Source organism: Salmo salar, chromosome ssa01, assembly GCF_905237065.1.
Source record: "Salmo salar chromosome ssa01, Ssal_v3.1, whole genome shotgun sequence".
Lineage (NCBI taxonomy): Eukaryota > Metazoa > Chordata > Actinopteri > Salmoniformes > Salmonidae > Salmo > Salmo salar.
The window spans coordinates 124252971-124274805 of record NC_059442.1 but is presented as its reverse complement, the minus strand read 5'-3'; the positions used below and the strand labels follow the sequence as shown (position 1 = coordinate 124274805).

The window sequence follows — 21835 nt, the reverse complement described above, 5'->3', positions numbered from 1 at the left end:
GACACAAAATTGAGCTTAGGTGTATCCTGTTTCCATTGATCATCCTTGAGATGTTTCTACAACCTGATTGGAGTCCACCTGTGGTAAATTCAATTCATTGGACATGATTTAGAAAGGCACACACCCGTCTATATAAGGTCCCGCAGTTGACAGTGCATGTCAGAGCAAAAACTAAGCCATGAATTTTCCGTAGAGCTCCAAGACAGGATTGTGTTGAGACACAGATCTGGGGAGGGGCACCAAATAATATCTGCAGTATTGAAGGTCCCCAAGAACACAGTGGCCTTCATCATTCTTAAATACAAGTAGTTTGGAACCACCAAGACGCTTCCTAGAGCTGGCCGCCCAACCAAACTGAGCAATCGGGGGAGAAGGGCTTTGGTCAGGGAAGTGACCAAGAACCCGATGGTCACTCTGACAGAGCTCCAGAGTTCTTCTGTGGAGATGGGAGAACCTTCCAGAAGGACAACCATCTCTGCAGCACTCCACCAATCAGGCCTTTATGTTAGAGTGGCCAGAAGGAAGCCACTCCTCAGTAAAAGGCACATGACAGCCCGCTTGGAATTTGCCAAAGGGCACCTAAAGACTCTCAGACCATGAGAAACAAGATTCTCTGGTCTGATGAAACCAAGACTCAACTCTTTGGCCTGAATGCCAAGCGTCAAATCTGGAGGAAACTGGCACCATCCCTACGGTGAAGCATGGTGGTGGCAGCATCATGCTGTGGGGATGGTTTTCAGCGGCAGGGACAGGGATACTAGTCAGGGTTGAGGGAAAGATGAACGGAGCAAAGTACAGAGAGATTCTTGATGAAAACCTGCTCCAGAGCGCTCATGACCTCAGACTGGGGCGAAGGTTCACTTTCCAACAGGACAACAATCCTAAGCACACAGCCAAAACAATGCAGGAGTGGCTTCGGAACAAGTCTCTGAATGTCCTTGAGTGGCCCAGCCAGAGCCCGGACTTGAACCTGATCAAACATCTCTGGAGAGACCTGAAAATAGCTGTGCAGTGATGCTCCCCATCCAACCTGACAGAGCTTGAGAAGATCTGCAGAGAAGAATGTGAGAAACTCCCCAAATACAGGTGTGCCAAGCTTGTAGCATCATACCCAAGAATACTTGAGGCTGTAATCTCTGCCAAAGGTGCTTCAACAAAGTACTGAGTAAAGGGTCTGAATACTCATGTAAATGTGATATTTCAGTTTTATTTTTTTTAAGAAATTAGCAAAAATTTCTAAAAATCTGTTTTTGCTTTGTCAGTATGGGATATTGTGTGTAGATTGATGAGGGGAAAAAAACAATTTAATCCATTTTAGAATAACGCTGTAACGTAACAAAATGTGTAAAAAGTCAAGGGGTGACAATGCTTTCCGAATGCACTGTTTATTATCCATGTACTTGTTCAGCCATGACTCCGAGAAGCACATTTCAGTTCTTAATGTCCCGTTGATAGGGTAGTCGCGAACGGAGCTCATCCAGTCTATTCAACAGTGACTGACCATTCGCCAATAGAACAGGGGTAGAGGTGTTTTTTTCACTCGCCGCCGTAGTCTCATCAAGGTGCCCACGCTGGCCTCTATAGCACCGTCTTCCCCTTCTACGAGTGTGGGCCTGGCCCGAGATGATAATCAATATGTCTTTCTCCTCCGACTCATTGAAGTTGGGAACAATTTCCAAATGCCTGAAGGTACCACATTCATCTGTCCAAACAATAGTACGCAAGTATAAACACCATGGGACCACGCAGCCGTCATACCGCCCAGGAAGGAGACGCATTCTGTCTACTTGAGATGAACGTACTTTGGTGCGAAAAGTGCACATTAATCCCAGAACAACAGCAAAGGACCTTGTGAAGGTGCTGGAGGAAACAGGTACAAAAGTATCTATATCCACAGTAAAACGAGTCCTTTATCGACATAACCTGAAAGGCCGCTCAGCAAGGAAGAAGCCACTGCTCCAAAACCGCCATAAAAAAGCCAGACTACGGTTTGCAACTGCACATGGGGACAAAGATCGTACTTTTTGGAGAAATGTCCTCTGGTCTAATGAAACAAAAATAGAACTGTTTGGCCATAATGACCATCGTTATGTTTGGAGGAAAAAGGGGGAGGCTTGCAAGCCGAAGAACACCATCCCAACAGCGAAGCACGGGGGTGGCAGCATCATGTTGTGGGGGGTGCTTTGCTGCGGAGGGACTGGTGCACTTCACAAAATAGATGGCATCATGAGGGAGGAAAATGATGTGGATATATTGAAGCAACATCTCAAGACATCAGTCAGGAAGTTAAAGCTTGGTCGCAAATGGGTCTTCCAAATAGACAATGACCCCAAGCATACTTCCAAAGTTGTGGAAAAATGGCTTAAGGACAACAAAGTCAAGGTATTGGAGTGGCCATAACAAAGCCTTGACCTCAATCCCATAGAAAACTTGTGGGCGGAACTGAAAAAGCGTGTGCGAGCAAGGTCTACAAACCTGACTCAGTTACACCAGCTCTGTCAGGAGGAATGGGCCAAAATTCACCCAACTTATTGTGGGAAGCTTGTGGAAGGCTACCCGAAATGCAAGACCCAAGTTAAACAATTTAAAGGCAATGCTACCAAATACTAATTGAGGGTATGTAAACTTCTGACCCACTGGGATTGTGATGAAAGAAATAAAAGCTGAAATAAATCATTCTCTCTACTATCATTCTGACATTTCACATTCTTAAAATAAAGTGGTTATCCTGACTGACCTAAGACAGGGAATTGTTACTAAGATTAAATGTCAGGAATTGTGAAAAACTGAGTTTACATGTATTTGGCTAAGATGTATGTAAACTTCCGACTTCAACTGTATGTATTACAGGCCATAGTAGGCTTCTAAATAAACTTTCCAGTGGCACACCGACTTACCTGGTGATGGCCGATGCGCTCCTCATGGCAATATCCTATCTCAAGATAAGCTACTTTGGAAAAACAATTTGCTGTTCGCTTAAAGTTGGGAATACATTTTTCTATTGCTTCTACAGACAGATTAGTCTTCTCTTTTCAACAATAGGCATTTGCTTTCCAAACTGTACATTCTTCCCACAATTGTATTTTGAAGTTTGCTATAGGCAAAATTATAGCCGCAACTGACTATAGAAATGTAATCCATAGATGGCAGTTTACAGTCAATTCAGGACTGGAATCCATTGTTAGTTTATCCATGATTTTAACAGAGTAAGAGGTTCTCAAACCCTTCTATGTATTATGCTATATGTCTATGGCCACAAAGCAACAAGCTGTTCTATATTTGGCACGCGTGCTGCCTAGGGCTGTGGCGGTAATGACATTTTGTCAGACGGTTATTGTCATGCAAAAAGTGTGCCGGTCTCACTGTAATTGACCGTTACTAAACATAAACACGTTTAGCGTCTCCTTGCATACAAGCCACTTATGCGCACCTTTGGAATGTCTACGTAAAAAAAAGTTGAATAAATCAATTTAATATACACCATCACAATAAATCCATTATTTATTTTAGGCAGGTCTAAAGAAACATTATGATAGGAAGACATTTTATTTCAGAAGAACAGAATATGAGATGGCCTACTGTATGTTATCTGGCTATGCGCCATACCATTGGCTGTATATCATAGATCCCTCTGGAAATTTCATTACACACACCTGTCCCCTATTCCCACTGATTAGTACTTGTATAAGTGTGCCCTTTGGTTTAAATTTGGCTGTCCATTATTGTTACTATGTCCGTTGGTGCGTGTGAGTACCTGTGCTGTGTGTTTTGGCTTTCGTGCCATTGTGGATTGCTCAGATGATTACGGGTCTCGTGCCGTGTGTTAATCATTGTGCACGTGTGTTATTTATTCACGGTACTCCTCGCTCTTTTGTTTTGGGTTTCTACCCTGTGTTTTGCTAGGTGTTTGTTTGGTCTTTTTCCCCGTGCCTTTACACGGCACGCCGCAATTTGGGCTTAATAAAAAAAAATATTACTCATTCCTGAGCATTTCTCCCGAATCTCTTCATACCAACATGACACTGTAGGCTTGTTCATTTAAAAAAAATAATAATAATAATTATTTAACCAGGTAGGCTAGTTGAGAACAAGTTCTCATTTGCAACTGCGACCTGGCCAAGATAAAGCAAAGCAGTTCGACACATACAGTCAATAATACAGTAGAAAAAGTCTATATACAGTATGTACAAATGAGGTAGGATAAGGGAGGTAAGGCAATAAATAGGCCATGGTGGTGAAGTAATTACAATATAGCAATTAAACACTGGAATGGTAGATGTGCAGAAGATGAATGTGCAAGTAGAGATACTGGGGTGCAAAGGAGCAAGATAAATAAATAAATACAGTATGGGGATGAGGTAGTTGGATGGGCTATTTACAGATGGGCTATGTACAGGTGCAGTGATCTGTGAGCTGCTGTGACAGCTGGTGCTTAAAGCTAGTGAGGAAGATATGAGTCTCCAGCATCAGTGATTTTTGCAGTTCATTCCAGTCATTGGCAGCAGAGAACTGGAAGGAAAGGCAGCCAAAGGAAGAATTGGCTTTTGGGGTGACCAGTGAGATATACCTGCTGGAGCGCATGCTACGGGTGGGTGCTGCTATGGTGAACAGTGAGCTGAGATAAGGATAAGATAATTTAGCAGAGAAGATATGCTTATAAGTCCCATGCCATTATTTTATATTATATGATTTTATAGTAATAAGAATATAATTGATCTTAGCTGAATAAAATATATGTTTCCCATTTGGATCGAGTGCATATAGGAAGTGGCTATATTGAGCGTAAAAGCCATCATTTGAATAAGTTCCTATATGCTAGATTTAGAGTCATTTGGCAACTTTAGTTGTGAATGATACAAACCTTAGAATGTCTTAGAAATCAAAACAAATATGGGCTGCATCATACAACTATAGGCTATTGATGATTTGAAAAAGTTGCAAAAAAAGCTTGCACTATGTTCCTTGCTTCAGGCTGCACACTCTCATCAAGTGATCATATTTTTACTATTCTCAATTTAATCTTGTCTTTATTAATATGTAAAATTTGTTCAAAAGACATGTCATCCATATGCACTCAAATAGTGAATGGATGCTACTTTCCACTGGTTCCTTTTTCAGGCTACTCCGGTTATTTCACTACATTCATCAACCACTGCGCGGCAGGTGTTATTCCGCCCAAACTCTCTATGCCATGGGCTCTCCAACCCTGTTCTTGCATTTACCCCGTGCTTAATTTGGGAAACCTAGTGAAATCTGTTCGGTAACATCGATAGTAACATGTATTCACAACAAAACATATATCATTAAATTGTTGACAGCCCCTCTCTCAGCATGCTGGAGAAAGGAATGAAAGAGAGAGAGGAGATGGAAACGCACAGGGGTGAGATATTCTGTAGCTAAAGGTAATGTGTCAGCCTTTTAATTGGGAAAATATAAAAAAAAGTCCCTATTACTAGGCTATTCAATATCAAATACAAAATAACTATAATTGTAGGCTTAGACGCCCTGCATAGTCAGTGAACCCACAGCATCGCCTAGGCCTATACATTCTCTCCCAGATTCATGAATAGAAAGATTGGATTGTAGCTTAAGGTAACCAGCCCAGTGAGTATGCATAGTAATACAGTCCACATTCATTTGTTTAATTTCGGAGGTAGGCAAGACCAATTATGTACCAAAGACATCTTAAATCAGTTTTTTTTTTTTAAATGTTTTTCTGCCGTGGGTAATATGCGGTAGGCTATGTATTGCACAATCATTATAATGGCACAATCATTATAACAGCACAATCATTATTTTAATTCAGGGTTTCTCTAAAATGCATATGCAGTTTTGAATTGATCATTAGAAAGTCAATTTCATTGGGTTAGGCTTTGAAACAACATCCACAACGACCATGTTTTCCACTCAGTTTCAACATGCTGAACTTCTTTCTTCAAATTGATCAATCACAGTGAGGTGACTTAAAAACACCTACTGTTTCGATGATACGTGTTTGATGGGATTTTCTATTGCATTTGCATTGATGTCAGAGTGGTTAGAAGGACAATAGAGCCCTGAGTACAAGGCAATTAGCGACCTGATGGAGTTAGGTCCTACCAACACATGTCCAGGCTGCATAAAAGGAGATTACCGTGACTCAACAGTCACGTGAAATTTTACTGCGGTCATGACTCAAGACTGCCAGTGTGGCGGTAATACGGTCACCGCAACAGCCCTAATGCTGCCCAAATTGCTGCCTTCCCGACTGTAGGCATACAGATAACTGACGAAATAAAGGAAACACTTGAGTAAATGAAGGATACAAAGTATATGTTATGATGTGTGGGGTGCATTTTCCTGGTATGGTTTAGGTCCACTTGTAGAATCTATGCCAAGCCACATTAAAGCTGTTCTGGCAGCTCATGGTGGCCTAACACCCTTTTAAGAGACTTTATGTTGGTGTTTCCTTTATTTTGGCAGTTACCTGTATGTGCTTGTGATAAAACTGAATCCACAAAAAAAATAAAAAAAAGATTTATCCTCTGTGGCTAAATTATGTTCTCTGGTGTATTTTGAATTAATCCGAGCCAGACTGTATGCTAGCAGGATAGTCCATATCTACAATCATCTTTGCTGATAGCGATGTTGTGTTTCCATAAGTGGACGAATTGGTCTAATTTAGTATGAATGGTAAAGCCTCAACACTTGGCTACCTCTTCCAATTAAAAAACAACAAAAAAAGAGTGAATAATTACAAATTTTTTGTATTGTTTTGTGTGACTACAGCATCAGCTATAAAATGCGAAAATAGAGACACCTCCTAATTGAGAGAGGTGTCAAAGCGGACAACCCGCCTGGTTGGGTCATTATAATTAAAAACAATGCATTCTAAAATGAATCACATGCATGTTCGCCTTTGGTGAGTTTTGGCCATAAGTGTGTTGGAAATGTTTTTAATATGATGATATGAAGTCTGCCAGAGAAATACAAATGAAAGGGAATAATTATACTATATTAGTTTCATATGAACATGTAGGCTATTAGATGTTTCTGTACTAATTTGTACTAGATCTCTTGCCATTTACATTGTGACTGGCCCTGGTCTGTCCCCATCGCTCTCATAAAGTTTGGTGAGAATAGGCTGATGATACAAGGCTGGGCGGCTCTGTGGACGCCCATCTTATTTATGGTCCTATGAAGTGCAGGGTCAGGTCCTTCAGCAGAAATAGTGAGCTTCCCGTAGGCCATAAAAAGCCAGGTTGGCTGTCTGTTAATTGTCCTGTCTGTGTGAGAGAGAGAGAGTGAGAGAGCGAGAGAGAGACGGAGCGAGAGAGGGGCACAGGACAGGAAGCACTTTGTGCTTTCCCAGATCAAGGAAGTGGGACGTACAGACCAGGGCAGCCTGGGGTTGTATTCATTAGGCACGAAATGGAAGAAAACAGACTGAAACGACTTGGACTCTAATAAGAAATGTTCATTTCTGTTTCCCATTGCAAAACATTTTTAGGGCAGGCTGTGGTCTCTGGTCGCCTGGTAGGAGGCCTCTTCAGGGCTAATGTCTACAGTTACAGGAAGGCAAAGTTAGTTTTCTATGGCTAATAATTCAGGAATCTAATAACAGCCACAAAGGTGTGACTGACTGAGTTCGATTCCAGGTCCTCTTTGAATATCAAGACTGTTTTAGCACACTCACCTCCCGTACAATGGCAACATTTCGGAGTACAGTGCATGAGTCTCGATGTCATGTTACCTGCCAGAGCATATTTGTGAAATGGAAATTGAGAGTAAATATTTATCTTATGTTTCAACAGCAGGAAGTCGCAGATGTGCCGTTGTCCACCATCCCGGCTGAGAGCAGCCTCACTAACGGGGAGGTGGAAGAGGTGACCAACGACTCTGTCATGGAGTCAGTCCCCAAGGACCTGACGATGGTGGCCGCTGCGATGTGCCCGGTGGTCGCCGGGGCTGCTGTTGCCATGGAGACGGCAGAGATGGCAGTTGGGATGTCACCGGTGGTTGGGGCGGCGGTGTTGCCCGTTGACCAGGTGAAGGAGAGGCCTATTGGGGGACACCCGTGTGCCCAGTGCGACCGTGTCTTCATGTCCATGCAGGGGCTGAGGTCCCACGAGAGGAGCCACTCAGCCATGGCCATGTTCACCAGAGAGGACAAGTACAGCTGCCAGTACTGCCAGTTTGTCTCCCCCTTCAGACACAAGTAAGAGGACATAATATAGACTTAAAGTGGAACTGACAGTGTTTTAACTACTTTGCAAATGTGAAACAAACAGACAATCATATTATTATAAAATTCCTAGTTTATGCTACAAAACCAACTTCATAAAAGGTTTTACAAATAGGTTCTATTTGACTCAACATTCCATGACGTACACTAAGACATTGTTGGCAGAATAGATAGATGCATTTCCATGCATGATTAATATAATTCACCAATACATTTCTTGGTAGTCCAACAAATATTGCTATCAGGTTGTAAATCACAGCTGGCCTGGTACATTTCTTGCTGCCTCCACTCATTCGGGATACACTGTTTCAATTTCAACGACTCAATATTTTGAACAAAAACGGATTACTGTGACTAAGGCTGGGAATGTCAATACAATCAAACGAGCAAGGGCAATGATCACAAGTCAGTCATAACTTGGCTAATTGGCTAGCGTAAGTGTCAAACACAAGGCCTGCGGGCCGAATAGGACACACAAGCAAGTCAACAGTTGAGTTCTACTTAATGAAATTACAGGCTGATGCATTTGCATTATTGAATTCAACTTCAATTGCTTTGCTTTTGTTTGTCCCGTTTACAGCGAGCAGCGGAAGGAAAGTGTACAGACACGTGAATCGTGTTGCTAGCTAGCTATGCTGAACTTGAACGACTGTTATCCACATTTAGCATATCTCTTAGTTGTCCGTCAATGTATTTGGCAGGCAGGAAGGAAAGTTCCCATTCAGTTGTCAAAACGTGGGTTAGAACAAGCATGCATTGGCAGACAACCTGCAGAAGGACGAACAGGCTACTACTCCCCATCGTTTATCAGTGCAATTTTGACGGCCAACTAGCTGAAAAAGTTTGAGGGGGTTTATCTAGTGTTCCCTCGTTAGATTTTAGCTCATCTCTCTCTGGCTAGCATTAGTTGTTGATCTTGTTGTTGTTGATGTACATAGGCAACTGAGGGAGAGAGCATACCTTTTTCATGGTTGTTTGATCAATAGGTCTGTGAAGTTCCCAAATGTAAGATGACTACCATTCTACACTATGTGGCCAAAAGTCATGACCTTCAAATTAGTAGATTCAGCTATTTCAGCCACACCTGTTCCTGACAGGTGTATAAAATCGAGCACACAGACATGCAATCTCCATAGACAAACATTGGCTGTAGAATGGCCTTACTAAAGAGCTCAGTGACGTTCAACGTCATATAATGTCACCTTTCCAACAAGTCAGTTCTTCAAATTTCTGCCGTACTAGAATTGCCCTGGTCAAATGTAAGTGCTGTTATTGTGAAGTGGAAAAGTATAGGAGCAACAACGGCTCAGCCGCAAAGTGATAGGCCACACAAGCTCACAGAACGGGACTGCCGAGTGCTGTAGCGTGTAAAAATTGTCCTCGGTTGCAACACTCACTACCTAGTTACAAACTGCCCCTGGAAGCATGGAAGAGCTGCTCTGGAAGAGCTGTTAGTCGGGAGCTTCGTTAAATGGGTTTCCATGGCCAAGCAGCCACACACAAGCCTAAGATCATCATGCGCAATGCAAAGTTTTAAACCATTCAAAATATATTTTATATTTCAGATTCTTCAAAGTAGCACACTCTTGGCATTCTCTCAACCAGCTTCACCTGGAATGCTTTTCCAGCAGTCTTGAAGGAGTTCCCACAATATGCTGAGCACTTTTTGCCTGCTTTTCCTTCACTCAACTCCAAACTATCTCAACTGTGATGAGGTCGGGTGATTATGGAGGCCAGGTCATCTGATGCAGCACTCCATCACTCTCCTTCTTGGTCAAATAGCCCTTACACAGCCTGGAGGTGTGTGGGTCATTGTCCTATTGAAAAACGAATGATAGTCCAGATGGGATGGCGTATTGCTGCAGAATGCTGTGGTAGCCATGCTGGTTAAGTGTGCCTTGAATTCAAAATAAATCATCAACAGTGTCACCAGCAAAGCACCCCCACACTATCACACCTCCTCCTCCATGCTTCACGGTGGGAACCACACATGCGGAGATCATCCGTTCACCTACTCTGTGTCTCACAAAGACACGGCGGTTGGATCCAAAAATCTAAAATTTGGAGTCATCAGACCAAATGACAGATTTCCACTGGTCTAATGTCCATTGCTCATGTTGGCCCAACCATGTCTCTTCTTCTTATTGGTGTCCTTTATTAGTGGTTTCTTTGCAGCAATTCGACCATGAAGGCCTGATTCACACAGTCTCCTCTGAACAGTTGATGTATTGATGTGTCTGTTACTTAAACTCTGTGAAGCATTTATTTGGGCTGCAATTTCTGAGGCTGGTAACTCTAATGAACTTATCCTCTGCAGCAGAAGTAACTGCTTCTTTCTTTCCTGTGTCGGTCCTCATGAGAACCAGCAGTTTCATCATAGCGCTTGATGGTTTTTGCGACTGCACTTGAAGAAACTTTTGACTTACCTTCATGTTTTAAAGTAATGATGGACTGTCGTTTCTTTTTGCTTATTTGAGCTGTTCTTGCCATAATATGGACTTGGTCTTTTACCAAATAGGGATATCTTCTGTATACCACCTTTACCTTGTCACAACACAACTGATTGGAAGGAAAGTAATTCCACAAATTAACGTTTAACAATGCACACCTGTTCATTGAAATTCCAGGTGAATACCTCATGAAGCTGGTTTAGAGAATGCCAAGAGTGTGCAAAGCTGTCATGAAGGCAAAGGGTGGCTACTTTAAATAATCTAAAATAAAACACTTATTTTGATTTGTTAAACACTTTTTGGGTTACTACATGATACCATATGTGTTATTTCATAGTTTTGATGTCTTCACTATTATTCTACAATGTAGAAAATAGGAAAAATAAAGAAAAACCCTGGAACAAGTAGGTGTGTCCAGACTGGTACTGTATATAAATATGATTTTTTTTTGTAAATACATTTTCTGGATGGAAAGACACTTTCACTGTAAACTTAACTGACTAAAACCAGATATAAAGATATTAAATATGTAGAAAAGACAATGGACCTATATATTTTTTTATAATATAGTCTTTGAGAACTAACAATCACCAAAATAAAAGCTAAAATTCCCAAAACAATGCATTTTGCGGTATTGATTTTGTTATTATGTTTGAGCAAAAGAACACAGCATTAAGCCATGGCAAAATGCATAAAACGGAACAATTTTCTCTCAGCTCCATGGCAGAATATGTAGAATCGCAGGAAGTTAGCTTTAAAACTACTACATTTTCTCTTAACTCCATGGAGATATTTGTAGAATTGCAGGAATAAATATTAAAACATTTCTCTACACCGCAAGATGGGGGCCTCTAAAATGTTATCTAAAATCCAGCCCATTGCTATGCACCCTGCCATGCCCCATGCCACACACACCACCTAAGCCCCTTTTTGATCCAGAAAATAACCTTTATGTACCAGGGGCATTCTGGGATTTGGAGTTCGCTGACGTTAGCCATCTGCATTGTTTAACATTGAGTGTGTTACTGTTATGATGAATAATGGTCCTTTTAGCACAGTTGGTAGAGCATGGCGCTTGTAACGCCAGGCTAGTGGGTTTGATTCCCGGGACCATCCATACATAAAATTTATGCACGCATGACTGTAAGTTGCTTTGGATAAAATATTCTGCTAAATGGCATATATTATATTACAGTGAGTGGACAGAACATTTGGAACATCTGCTCTTTCCATGACATAGACTGACCAGGTGAATCCAGGTGAAGGCTATGATCCCTTATTGATGTCATCTGTTAAATCCACTTCAATCAGTGTAGATGAACGGAAGGAGACAGGTTAAAGAAAGATTTTTAAGCCTTGAGACATGGATTGTGTATGTTGCCATTCAGGGGTGAATGGGCAAGAAAAAAATGTAAGTGCCTTTGAATGGGATATGGTAGTAGGTGCCAGGCGCACCGGTTTGAGTGTGTCAAGAACTGCAACTCTGCTGGGTTTTTCACCCTCAACAGTTCCTCGTGCGTATAAAGAATGGTCCACCACCAAAAGGATATCCAGCCAGTGGTCAAAAACGGGCCATTGAGGAAAGAGGACAAAGAGGGCTGACACAAATTGTGCAGAGCAACAGACTGGCTACGGTTAGTCAACTGACAGTACAGTACAACATTGCTGCCCAAAGACACATAAAAGAATGCACAACTCGTCGTACCTTGACACAATGTGGTATTTCAGTTCCACTTCTTTCAGCAAAAAACAAGAGACTGCGGCTGCAGTGGGCTAAGGAACGAAAACACTGAACCCTTGAGAATTGGAAACACATTGCCTGGTCTGATGAATCCTGGTTCCTGCTGTTTCACGCTGATGGGAGGACTAGGGTATGGAGAAAACCCCATGAGTACATGCATCCATCAGCGTTTCAACATTGCACACTTTTGGTGATGGTGGTGGTGTGATTGTGTTGAGGGTGTTTTCATGGCACACATTGGACCCCTTAATAAAAGTGGAGCAATGTTTGAATGTCACAGGATATCTGAACATCATTACCAATCAGGTGCAGTCCTTCATGGCAGCAGTGCAAATAGATTTCTTTCAGCAGGATAATGCCCCATGCCACAAGGCTAGGATTGTCCAGAAATGGTTCCACAAACATGACAGAGAATTCATCTTACTGCAGTGGCCTGCCCAGTCACCAAATCTCAATCCAATTGAGCATCTGTGGGATGATCTGGAATGAGTTATTCGGAGAGATCCACTATCAGCCAATTTGACTGTGGGAAAATGGCCCAGCATCCCTGTGGAACTCTTTCGACACCTTGTAGAGTCCATGCTCCAACAAATTGAGGCTGTTCTCAGGACAAAGGGGAGTGCAACTCAGTATTAGGTTGCAAATGTTTTCTACACTTAGTGTATACAGTTGAAGTCGGAAGTTTACATACACTTAGGTTGGAGTCATTAAAACTTGTTTTTCAACCATTCCACAAATTTCTTGTTAACAAACTATAGTTTTGGCAAGTCGGTTAGGACATCTACTTTGTGCATGACACAACTAATTTTTCCAACAATTGTTTACAGACAGATTATTTCACTTATAATTCACTGTATCACAATTCCAGTGGGTCAGTTTAGATACACTAAGTTGACTGTGCCTTTAAACAGCTTGGAAAATTTCAGAAAATTATGTCATGGCTTTAGAAGCTTCTGATAGGCTAATTGACATCATTTGAGTCAATTGGAGGTGTACGTGTGGATGTATTTCAAGGCCAACCTTCAAACTCAGTGCCTCTTTGCTTGACATCATGGGAACATCAAAAGAAATCAGCCAAGACCTCAGAAAAAAAATGTAGACCTCCACAAGTCTTGTTCATCCTTGGGAGCAATTTCCAAACACCTGAAGGTACCACGTTCATCTGTACAAACAATAGTATGCAAGTATAAACACCATGGGACCACGCAGCCATCATACCGCTCAGGAAGGAGACGCGTTCTGTCTCCTATAGATGAACGTACTTTGGTGCGAAAGTGCAAATCAATCCCAGAACAACAGCAAAGGACCTTGTGAAGATGCTGGAGGAAACTGGTACAAAAGTATCTATATCCACAGTAAAACAAGTCCTATATCGCCATAACCTGAAAGACCGCTCAGAAAGGAAGAAGCCACTGCTCCAAAACCACCATAAAAAAGCCAGACTACGGTTTGCAACTGCACATGGAGACAAAGATCGTACTTTTTGGAGAAATGTCCTCTGGTCTGATGAAACAAAAATACAACTGTTTGGCCGTAATGACCATCGTTATGTTTGGAGGAAAACAATACTTCCAAAGTTGTGGCAAAATGGCTTAAGGACAACAAAGTCAAGGTATTCGAGTTGCCATCACAAAGCCCTGACCTCAATCCTATAGAACATTTGTGGGCAGAACTGAAAAAGCGTGTGCGAGCAAGGAGGCCTACAAACCAAAACTTATTGTGGGAAGGCTACCCGAAACGCAAGACCCAAGTTAAACAATTTAAAGGCAATGCTACCAAATACTAATTGAGTGTATGTAAACTTCTGACCCACTAGGAATGTGATGAAAGGAATAAAAGCTGAAATATATCTTTCTCTCTACTATTATTCTGCCATTTCACATTCTTAAAATAAAGTGGTGATCCTAACTGACCTAAGACAGGGAATTTTTACTAGGATTGTGAAAAACTGAGATTAAATGTATTTGGCTAAGGTGTATGTAAACTTCCGACTTCAACTGTACGTCTCGTGTCTGAGCCTTTGAATTGTGACTCCACTTTGTCTTTATATTGACGTTTTGCCTGTTTGATTGCCTTACGGAGGGAATAACTACACTGTTTGTGTTCGGCCATATTCTCAGTCACCTTGTCATGGTTAAATACGATGGTTCGAACTTTCAGTTTTGCTCAAATATTGCCATCTATCCTTGGTTCCTGGTTAGGGTAGGTTTTTATTGTCACAGTGGGTACAACATCTCCTATACACTTCTTGATAAACCCAGTCACCGTATCAGTGTATTCATCAATGTTATTCTCGGAGGCTACCTGGAACATATCCCAGTCCGTGTGATCAAAACAATCTTGAAGCGTGGATTCCGATTGGTCAGACCTGCGTTGAATAGTCCTTAACATGGGTACTTCCTGTTTGAGTTCCTGCCCATAAGAAGGGAGGAGCAAAATGGAGTCGTGATCAGATTTGCTGAAGGGAGGGTGGGGGAGGGTCTTGTAGGCATCCTAGTAGTTGGAGTAGCAGTGGTCGAGTGTTTGAGCAGCGCGACTACTACAGTCAATGTGTTGATGGAACTTCAGTAGCGTTTTCCTCAAATTTGCTTTGTTAAAATCCCCAGCTACAATAAATGCTGCCTCAGCATATGTGGTTTTCAGTTTGCATAAAGTCCAGTGAAGTTCTTTGAGGGTCGTCGTGGTATCGGCTTGAGGGGGAATATACACGGCTGTGACTATAACCGAAGAGAATTCTCTTGAGAGGTAATACGGTCGGCATTTGATTGTGAGGTATTCTAGGTTAGGTGAACAAAAGGACCTGAGTTCCTGTATGTTATCACAATCACACCATGAGTAGTTAATCATGGAACATACACCCCTGCCCTTCTTCTTCCCGGAGTGATATTTTTTCCTGTTCTGCGTGATGAACTGAGAACCTAACTGGCTGTACGAACTCAGACAGAGAGCCATGTTCCCGTGAAACAGAGTATGTTACTATCACTGAAGTCTCTCTGGAAGGAAATCCTCGCCTTGAGCTCGTAAGCTTTATTATCCAGAGACTGAACTTTAGCGAGTAATATACTCGGAAGCGGTGGGTGGTGTGCGCGCCTCCTGAGTAGGACTAGAAGTTCACTCCAAGGACCTCTCCTCCGGTGGTGTTTTGGGTCAGCCTCTGGAATCAGTTCAATTGCCCTGGGGGGTACAAACAAAGGATTAGATTCAGGAAAGTCGTATTCCTGGTCGTAGTGCTGATAATGCTGGTGAGTTACCGCCGTTCTGAAGCCAGTTCTTCCTGGCTGTAATAACACACAAAAAATTATGAGTTAATAATGTAAGAGATAACACAAAAAATATATATACTGCAAAGTTTCCTAAGCGCTAGAAGCACGGCAGCCCTATCTGTCAACGCCATCTGTCATCTGAGCTGTGCTTTATATCGGACATACACTCTGGATGGAATGTAGCCTAAGTGCCAGTCTGTTTGTGATTGACAATGACGGAGCAATGGGGTAGAAAAGAGCCCAAAGAGATCTGGCACCAGGCTAGATGGAATGCGCATTTCCTCCAAAACTCACTCCAGTAGAATCCATTGAGACACTGTAGACATGGCAGACATTTTGATAGTGTAATTTGTCTTCTTATCCAAAGCTGAAAGACCTCATCCCAGCTCCTTTGTGTAGTCCCACTGTATTGCTGACCCAGAAAGTAAATGTGTTCCTATGCCACCCAAGAGGCTGGGATGAAAACACATTCATATTCCCCAGATACCTTCTATGTGGTTTGCAGTCAGACACACAGAGATACACTAGGGATACTGGGACCATGGTAGATGGTTTTCCGCTATGGCCTCTGCTCAATAGTCATTGGAAATGCTCTGCTAGTTGTGGTTCAGAAAATCAAGTTAGGTACAATCAGATTCCCTCTGCTTCCTTGGAAGTATTCTGTTGTGATGTGTTGAAACATATGTGCAGACCAGGGGTCGGCAAACATTTTGGCTCAAGGGCCACAGGATTTCAAGTGCCGCACATATTTTTTGTAATTGATTTGTTTGTAAAAATCAATTTGCAGGCCAGGAAAAGGGCAGTTATTTCAAAAGTCCATTCTAATTTCTACATACTTTCTATCTGGTTTTAGACGTTCAAGAGTTTAAATTTTTTTTAAATTATCAAACCTCCCGTGGGCTGGATTTGAATGTGCCGTAGTTTGCCCACACCTGGTGTAGGCGTTTCTTTCTCTATATCTCTCTTTCTCTCCCACTCTGACCCCCCCCTCTCTCTGTCTCCCTCCCTTTCTTCTCATTCACTCTCTCTCCTCTTTGTCTGTGTCTCTCTCCTCAGTCTGGACAAACATGTGCAGTCTCACCACAGGCACCACAAGCCGTTCAGATGCAAGCTCTGTCCTTTTAAGTCTGCTTACCTGAGCCGATTGAAGAGTCATCTGCACAAAGCACACCCAGGTAAAAACCACACACCTCACTACTCTGTGCTCACCACGACTTCACGAGTGGTCAGTGTTTGTTATGGGACAAAACTTCTACTTCCAGTGCCTTCAAAGTTTTCACACCCCTTGAATTTTTCCACATTTTGTTGTGTTACAGCCTAAATTTAAAATGGATTAAATTTCGATTTTGTGTCACTGGCCTACACACAATACCCCATAATGTCAAAGTACAATTATGTTTTTAGCCATTTTTACAAATTAATAAAAAAATGGAAGCTGAAATGTCTTGAGTCAATAAGTCAATTATCTGTACGGTCCCTCAGTAGAGCAGTGAATTACAAACACAGATTCAACAACAAAGACCAGGAATGTTTTCCAATGCCCCTATTGGTAGATCGGTAAAAAATAATAATCAGACATTAAATATCCTTTTGAGCATGGTGAAGTTATTACTTACACTTTGGATGGTGTATCAATACACCCAGTCACTACAAAGATACAGGCATCCTTCCTAACTCATTTGCCAGAGAGGAAGGAAACCGCTCAGGGATTTCACCTTGAGGCCAATGGTGACTTTAAAACAGTTACAGAGTTTAATGGCTGTGATAGGAGAAAACTGAGGATGGATCAACAACATTGTACTTACTCCACAATACTAACCTAAATGACAGAGTGAAAAGTAGGAAGGCAGTACAGAATAAAACATATTCCAAAACATGCATCCTGTATGCAATAAGGCACTAAAGTGAAACTTTATGTCCTGAATAAAAAAGGGTTATGTTTGGGGCAAATCCAACACATCACTTAGTACCACTCTTCATATTTTCAAGCATGGTGGTGGCTGCATCATGTTATGGGTATGCTTGTCATTGGCAAGGACTAGGGAGTTTTTTTAATAAAAAGAATCTGAGGAAAACCTGGTTCAGTCTGCTTTCCAACACACTGGGAGACAAATTCACCTTTCAGCAGGATAATAACCTAGATCACAAAGCCAAATATACGCTGGCGTGGCTTACCAATACATCATTGAATGTTTCTGAGTTTTTACTGAAATCGGCTTGAAAATCTGTGGCAAGACTTGAAAATGGCTGTCTAGCAAGGATCAACAACCAACTTGACAGAGTGTGAACAAAAATTCTTAAAGAATAATGTGCAAATATTGTATAATCCAGGTGTGCAAAGCTCTTAGACTTATTCAGAAATATTCACAGCTGTAATCAATTGATTCTAACATGTATTGATATGTATTGGTTTAATACTTATGTAATCAAGATATATTAGTGTTTTATTTTTCATAAATGTTTTACAAATGTTTTTCTTTCACTTTGACGTTACAGAGTATTTTGTGTCGATCGTTGACAAGAAATGACAATTGAATCCATTTTAATCCCACCTTGTAACACAACAAAATGTGGAAAAAGTCAAGGTGTATGAATACTTTCTGAAGGCACTGTAAGTAGAATTTTTACTTGTAGTTGGCTAAACAGCACAAACTGATCCTGAAACAGACTAGTGGGTTATTGACCACACCTGTGTATTGGGCTGTGGGCTAGTCTGAATGTCTGACTACCACAGCTGTTTGAGGATCTTAAATCAACACTAATATCATCATTCCCTTAGGATGTCCCCTATGGGAATATCTTAAACTGTCTTGTGATTGAGTCCATTGAATATCATAGCTATGCGAGTCTTTGGTTGAGTCCAAAATGGTCAAAAAGTAGTGCACTATATAGAGAAAAGGGTGCCATTGCAGACACAGCCTGTATATTTTCTCTGTTCAATGTTATGTTTCTTTCATTAGATATTTTGTATTTTTGCAAAGGATTCTGTAGTCTACAGAAATTGATTCCACAAATGCAGCCAGTGAACCAACGCCCGAGCAGAGGAATAGATAGTCAATCATCACAAATGACAATGAGAGTACAAAAACTAGTCGCGAATGTTGTCTCAGTTATGATTGGAAAATAACACAGAAAGATGAGTCAACAACAATCAACAGTTGATTCAGATAATCGACTTCCGAACCAGAGCCATTTAGAATCTGATTACATTTTGAAAGTGTTCTGACATGGTCTGTTGGCGGTGGTGTCAAAACACCATGTTTTCTGCTTCTGTTGTATATTGTATCAATCTCACAATCATCCAGCCACTTATTTGCCTGTGGGTTTTGATTGCTGCCTTGGTAATGCATAATGTGTATGCTGTGGAATCCATACCCATTGGGCACAAACTGGTTGAATCAACATTGTTTCAACGTAATTTGTCAACTCATTGTGACGTAGAGTCTACGTGGAAAATACATTGGATTTGCAAAAAGCAATCAAAACTGTTGTTTGGAGGATACAATTTCAACCACGGGATTATGTCATCACGGTAACCAATTTTCAACATAGACGAACCTTGTATAAAATATGTTGAATTTGTACCTCTGAAACAACGTCAGATTTTCAATGGTATATCCACTATCAGAAAAAAAAAATAAGCTGGGCCGCACCATCTACTGGAGAGTTGAACTATCTACAGTACAGTTACCTATTTAGTCTCCCATCCAGGGTTTTAACTAAGGTCAGCCCTGCTTAGCTTTGTATTTGTCACTGACTACTGCCAATGTGCTATCGTGAGAATGATTATTGAATCTATCTATTAATAACTAAATATATTCACTGTTGCTATCGAAGTCCTTCAAAGGGTAGGTTTAACAGAGCAAATAAAATGTAACCATAAGTGATATATCATCAAGGATACTATTTAGGCTTACGGCATTTGAAGTTAGTAACAACTAATGTTTCAATTCAACCCAGGGTTCAACAAAAAAATTTACAATACATATAAGCCTAGGACTTGAGGCTTATGTTGATTTCAGATTTAATCTTCAAGTTAATAAGGAATATGTTGGATTCACGTCTCCATCTCAGCCGAAAATCTAAGATAAAGGATAGGAATAAATCAAATCAAACTTTAAATGCACTTCATGTTGGTATTTGGTTGCATTGTCAACCAAACACAATTCATTATTACTTTTGTAATACAGTACATAGTCTAAAGTAAATGCCATCTTGCAAACTATTGTAACAGTATTTGAAGAGTTTATTTTCAAAACGCTATTTCCGCCAATTTTTTACATTTGTCTGTTTTCTTCTGAAATTATTGCTTATGGGTACCTTCATGTTTGTGTAAAATATTACTGTTCTCAGAATTTTTTCCATAGATTTTAGATCTGCTAAATGACAAAAATGTCAAATGTAAATGTTTTACATACAGATCACATATTATTGTATTGAGTAATTTTTATTATTTTATATAGTATATATTGATGTCACAAATGTATCATTTGTACCATTTTTTTTATAGAAAATGTAGTTATTTGTTACATTTGACTGTGTAAAACCTAGCAGTACTCAGAAGTAGTACAGTGAAGATGTATGAATACAGAATATCTGACATTGTATTCCCATTTGAACCTTGGGCCAGATTCTATCAGATCCGTGCTAGCCGACACTTTCTCATTCTAAACTTCTAACACAAGTGGAACGGGTGTGGCTTCGTGACAATGACCACAGGAGCAGCCGCTCTGATTTGACAGCTCTACCTCAGACACCGCCAAAGCACTACCTATGCGGGTGTCGGCTATCGCCGGTTAATGCTTGATCTGACCTAGGCCTTTGTTTGGCTTTTAAATAGTTGAAAGCGCAGTGTTTGAAGACAACGAAACCAAAAATCAAACATAGTTTTTTTTTTTGAATTTGGTTGTTCTTTTAGATGTTTTTAAGCATAGTGAGAACACATTGGGAATTCAACAAACTACTTACCCTCCTTGTGAGTGGGTGAATAAAGATTGAAATCTCATTGATCTCAACCAAATATTACCAACATCTCCACGTTCAAATGACATGGTGTGCACAGTGGGTAGCGTAGTGGGTAGCATTCGTTATGTGAATGCTGGTTCTCTCGATAAGGTGCAAAAGTCATTCGAGGGTAGATTAGCAGGAAATGAGTGTCAACACCCCTCTTTTCAGATCCGTCGGCAGGCGCTGGCTCTGTCTGTCTGGCTGAAAGCTTTTGGGCTTACTATATAGTACCAAGCCAATCGATTTTCCCTTGAATGGACTGAGGGAGGTCATCATAAAAAGTGTAAAAAAAAATAGAAAATTGGTGACAGAGGCAGATTTTTGTGTCTTGTGCTACTCGAAGTCTGAACACTGACTGACATGCTCAACTCTATACTAAGTTGGATAAAGCCACTCTCAAAAGAGTTTCTCTCTGACCAAAGTTTATTCTCCTTGGCCAAAGAGAGATAGTCCTTGCTTTTGCACTCTGTCTTTTTCTTTTTAGCTGGGTTGAACTGGGACTTGGGCTTTAACGAAATTATAGTTATATATTTGTTTACTTCATTTTAGCAGGGAGTCCCATTGAAACCAAGCCCTGCATGAGCACAATTCATTAAATGTACAGCATTCAAACCCAAAACATAATACAAACATACAATACTACAAGCAATTTAAGAACAAACACAATGAGGTCCTTCATTAACAACTTGAACTGCCCTAGAAGCACCAGACCATCAAAGTGCAGAAGGCTTTGCAGATTTCCTAATTCTTTAGTGATCAACGGGACCTATAGAGTTAGCCATCCCTGCTATTGGGTCTGGTAACTCGTATGTCTGTAATTTAACAATGAAGTAAGGTATCGTGGAAGTTTGCACTAGAAGGCTTTGTAAACAAAAACAGAGCAGTGAATTGATCTATGAGACTTAAGAGAGGTCCATCCTACTTTCTGATAAAGATACTGAACCTATTGGTGTAATGAAAGGTAGCGCACTATGATAAACTGTGTTCAATACAGTGGCAGCTGCATTCATATAGACAATACCACCATAGTCTAAAGCCGGAATGAATGTCGACTGAATTATTATTTTCTGCTATATAACGAAAGGCATGACATATTCCTATAACATAAGCCCATTTGAAATCTTAATTTCTTAACTCATTAACATTCTTT

At 40.9% G+C, this 21835-nt stretch overlaps 1 protein-coding gene across 3 annotated transcripts in view; it reads left to right on the top strand.

Annotated features, from left to right (window-relative positions):
• LOC106561374 (zinc finger protein 462-like) overlaps positions 1-21835 on the top strand; it is a 97783-nt gene that overhangs the window by 53669 nt on the left and 22279 nt on the right. For 2 of the 3 annotated variants that reach the window (XM_014125276.2, XM_014125257.2), the window contains exons 5-6: positions 7794-8197; positions 16735-16853. In XM_014125276.2, the coding sequence (XP_013980751.2) occupies positions 7794-8197; positions 16735-16853 (523 nt within the window). The remainder of the gene's footprint in view (positions 1-7793; positions 8198-16734; positions 16854-21835) is intronic. The other variant, XM_014125267.2, reaches the window with a different exon arrangement.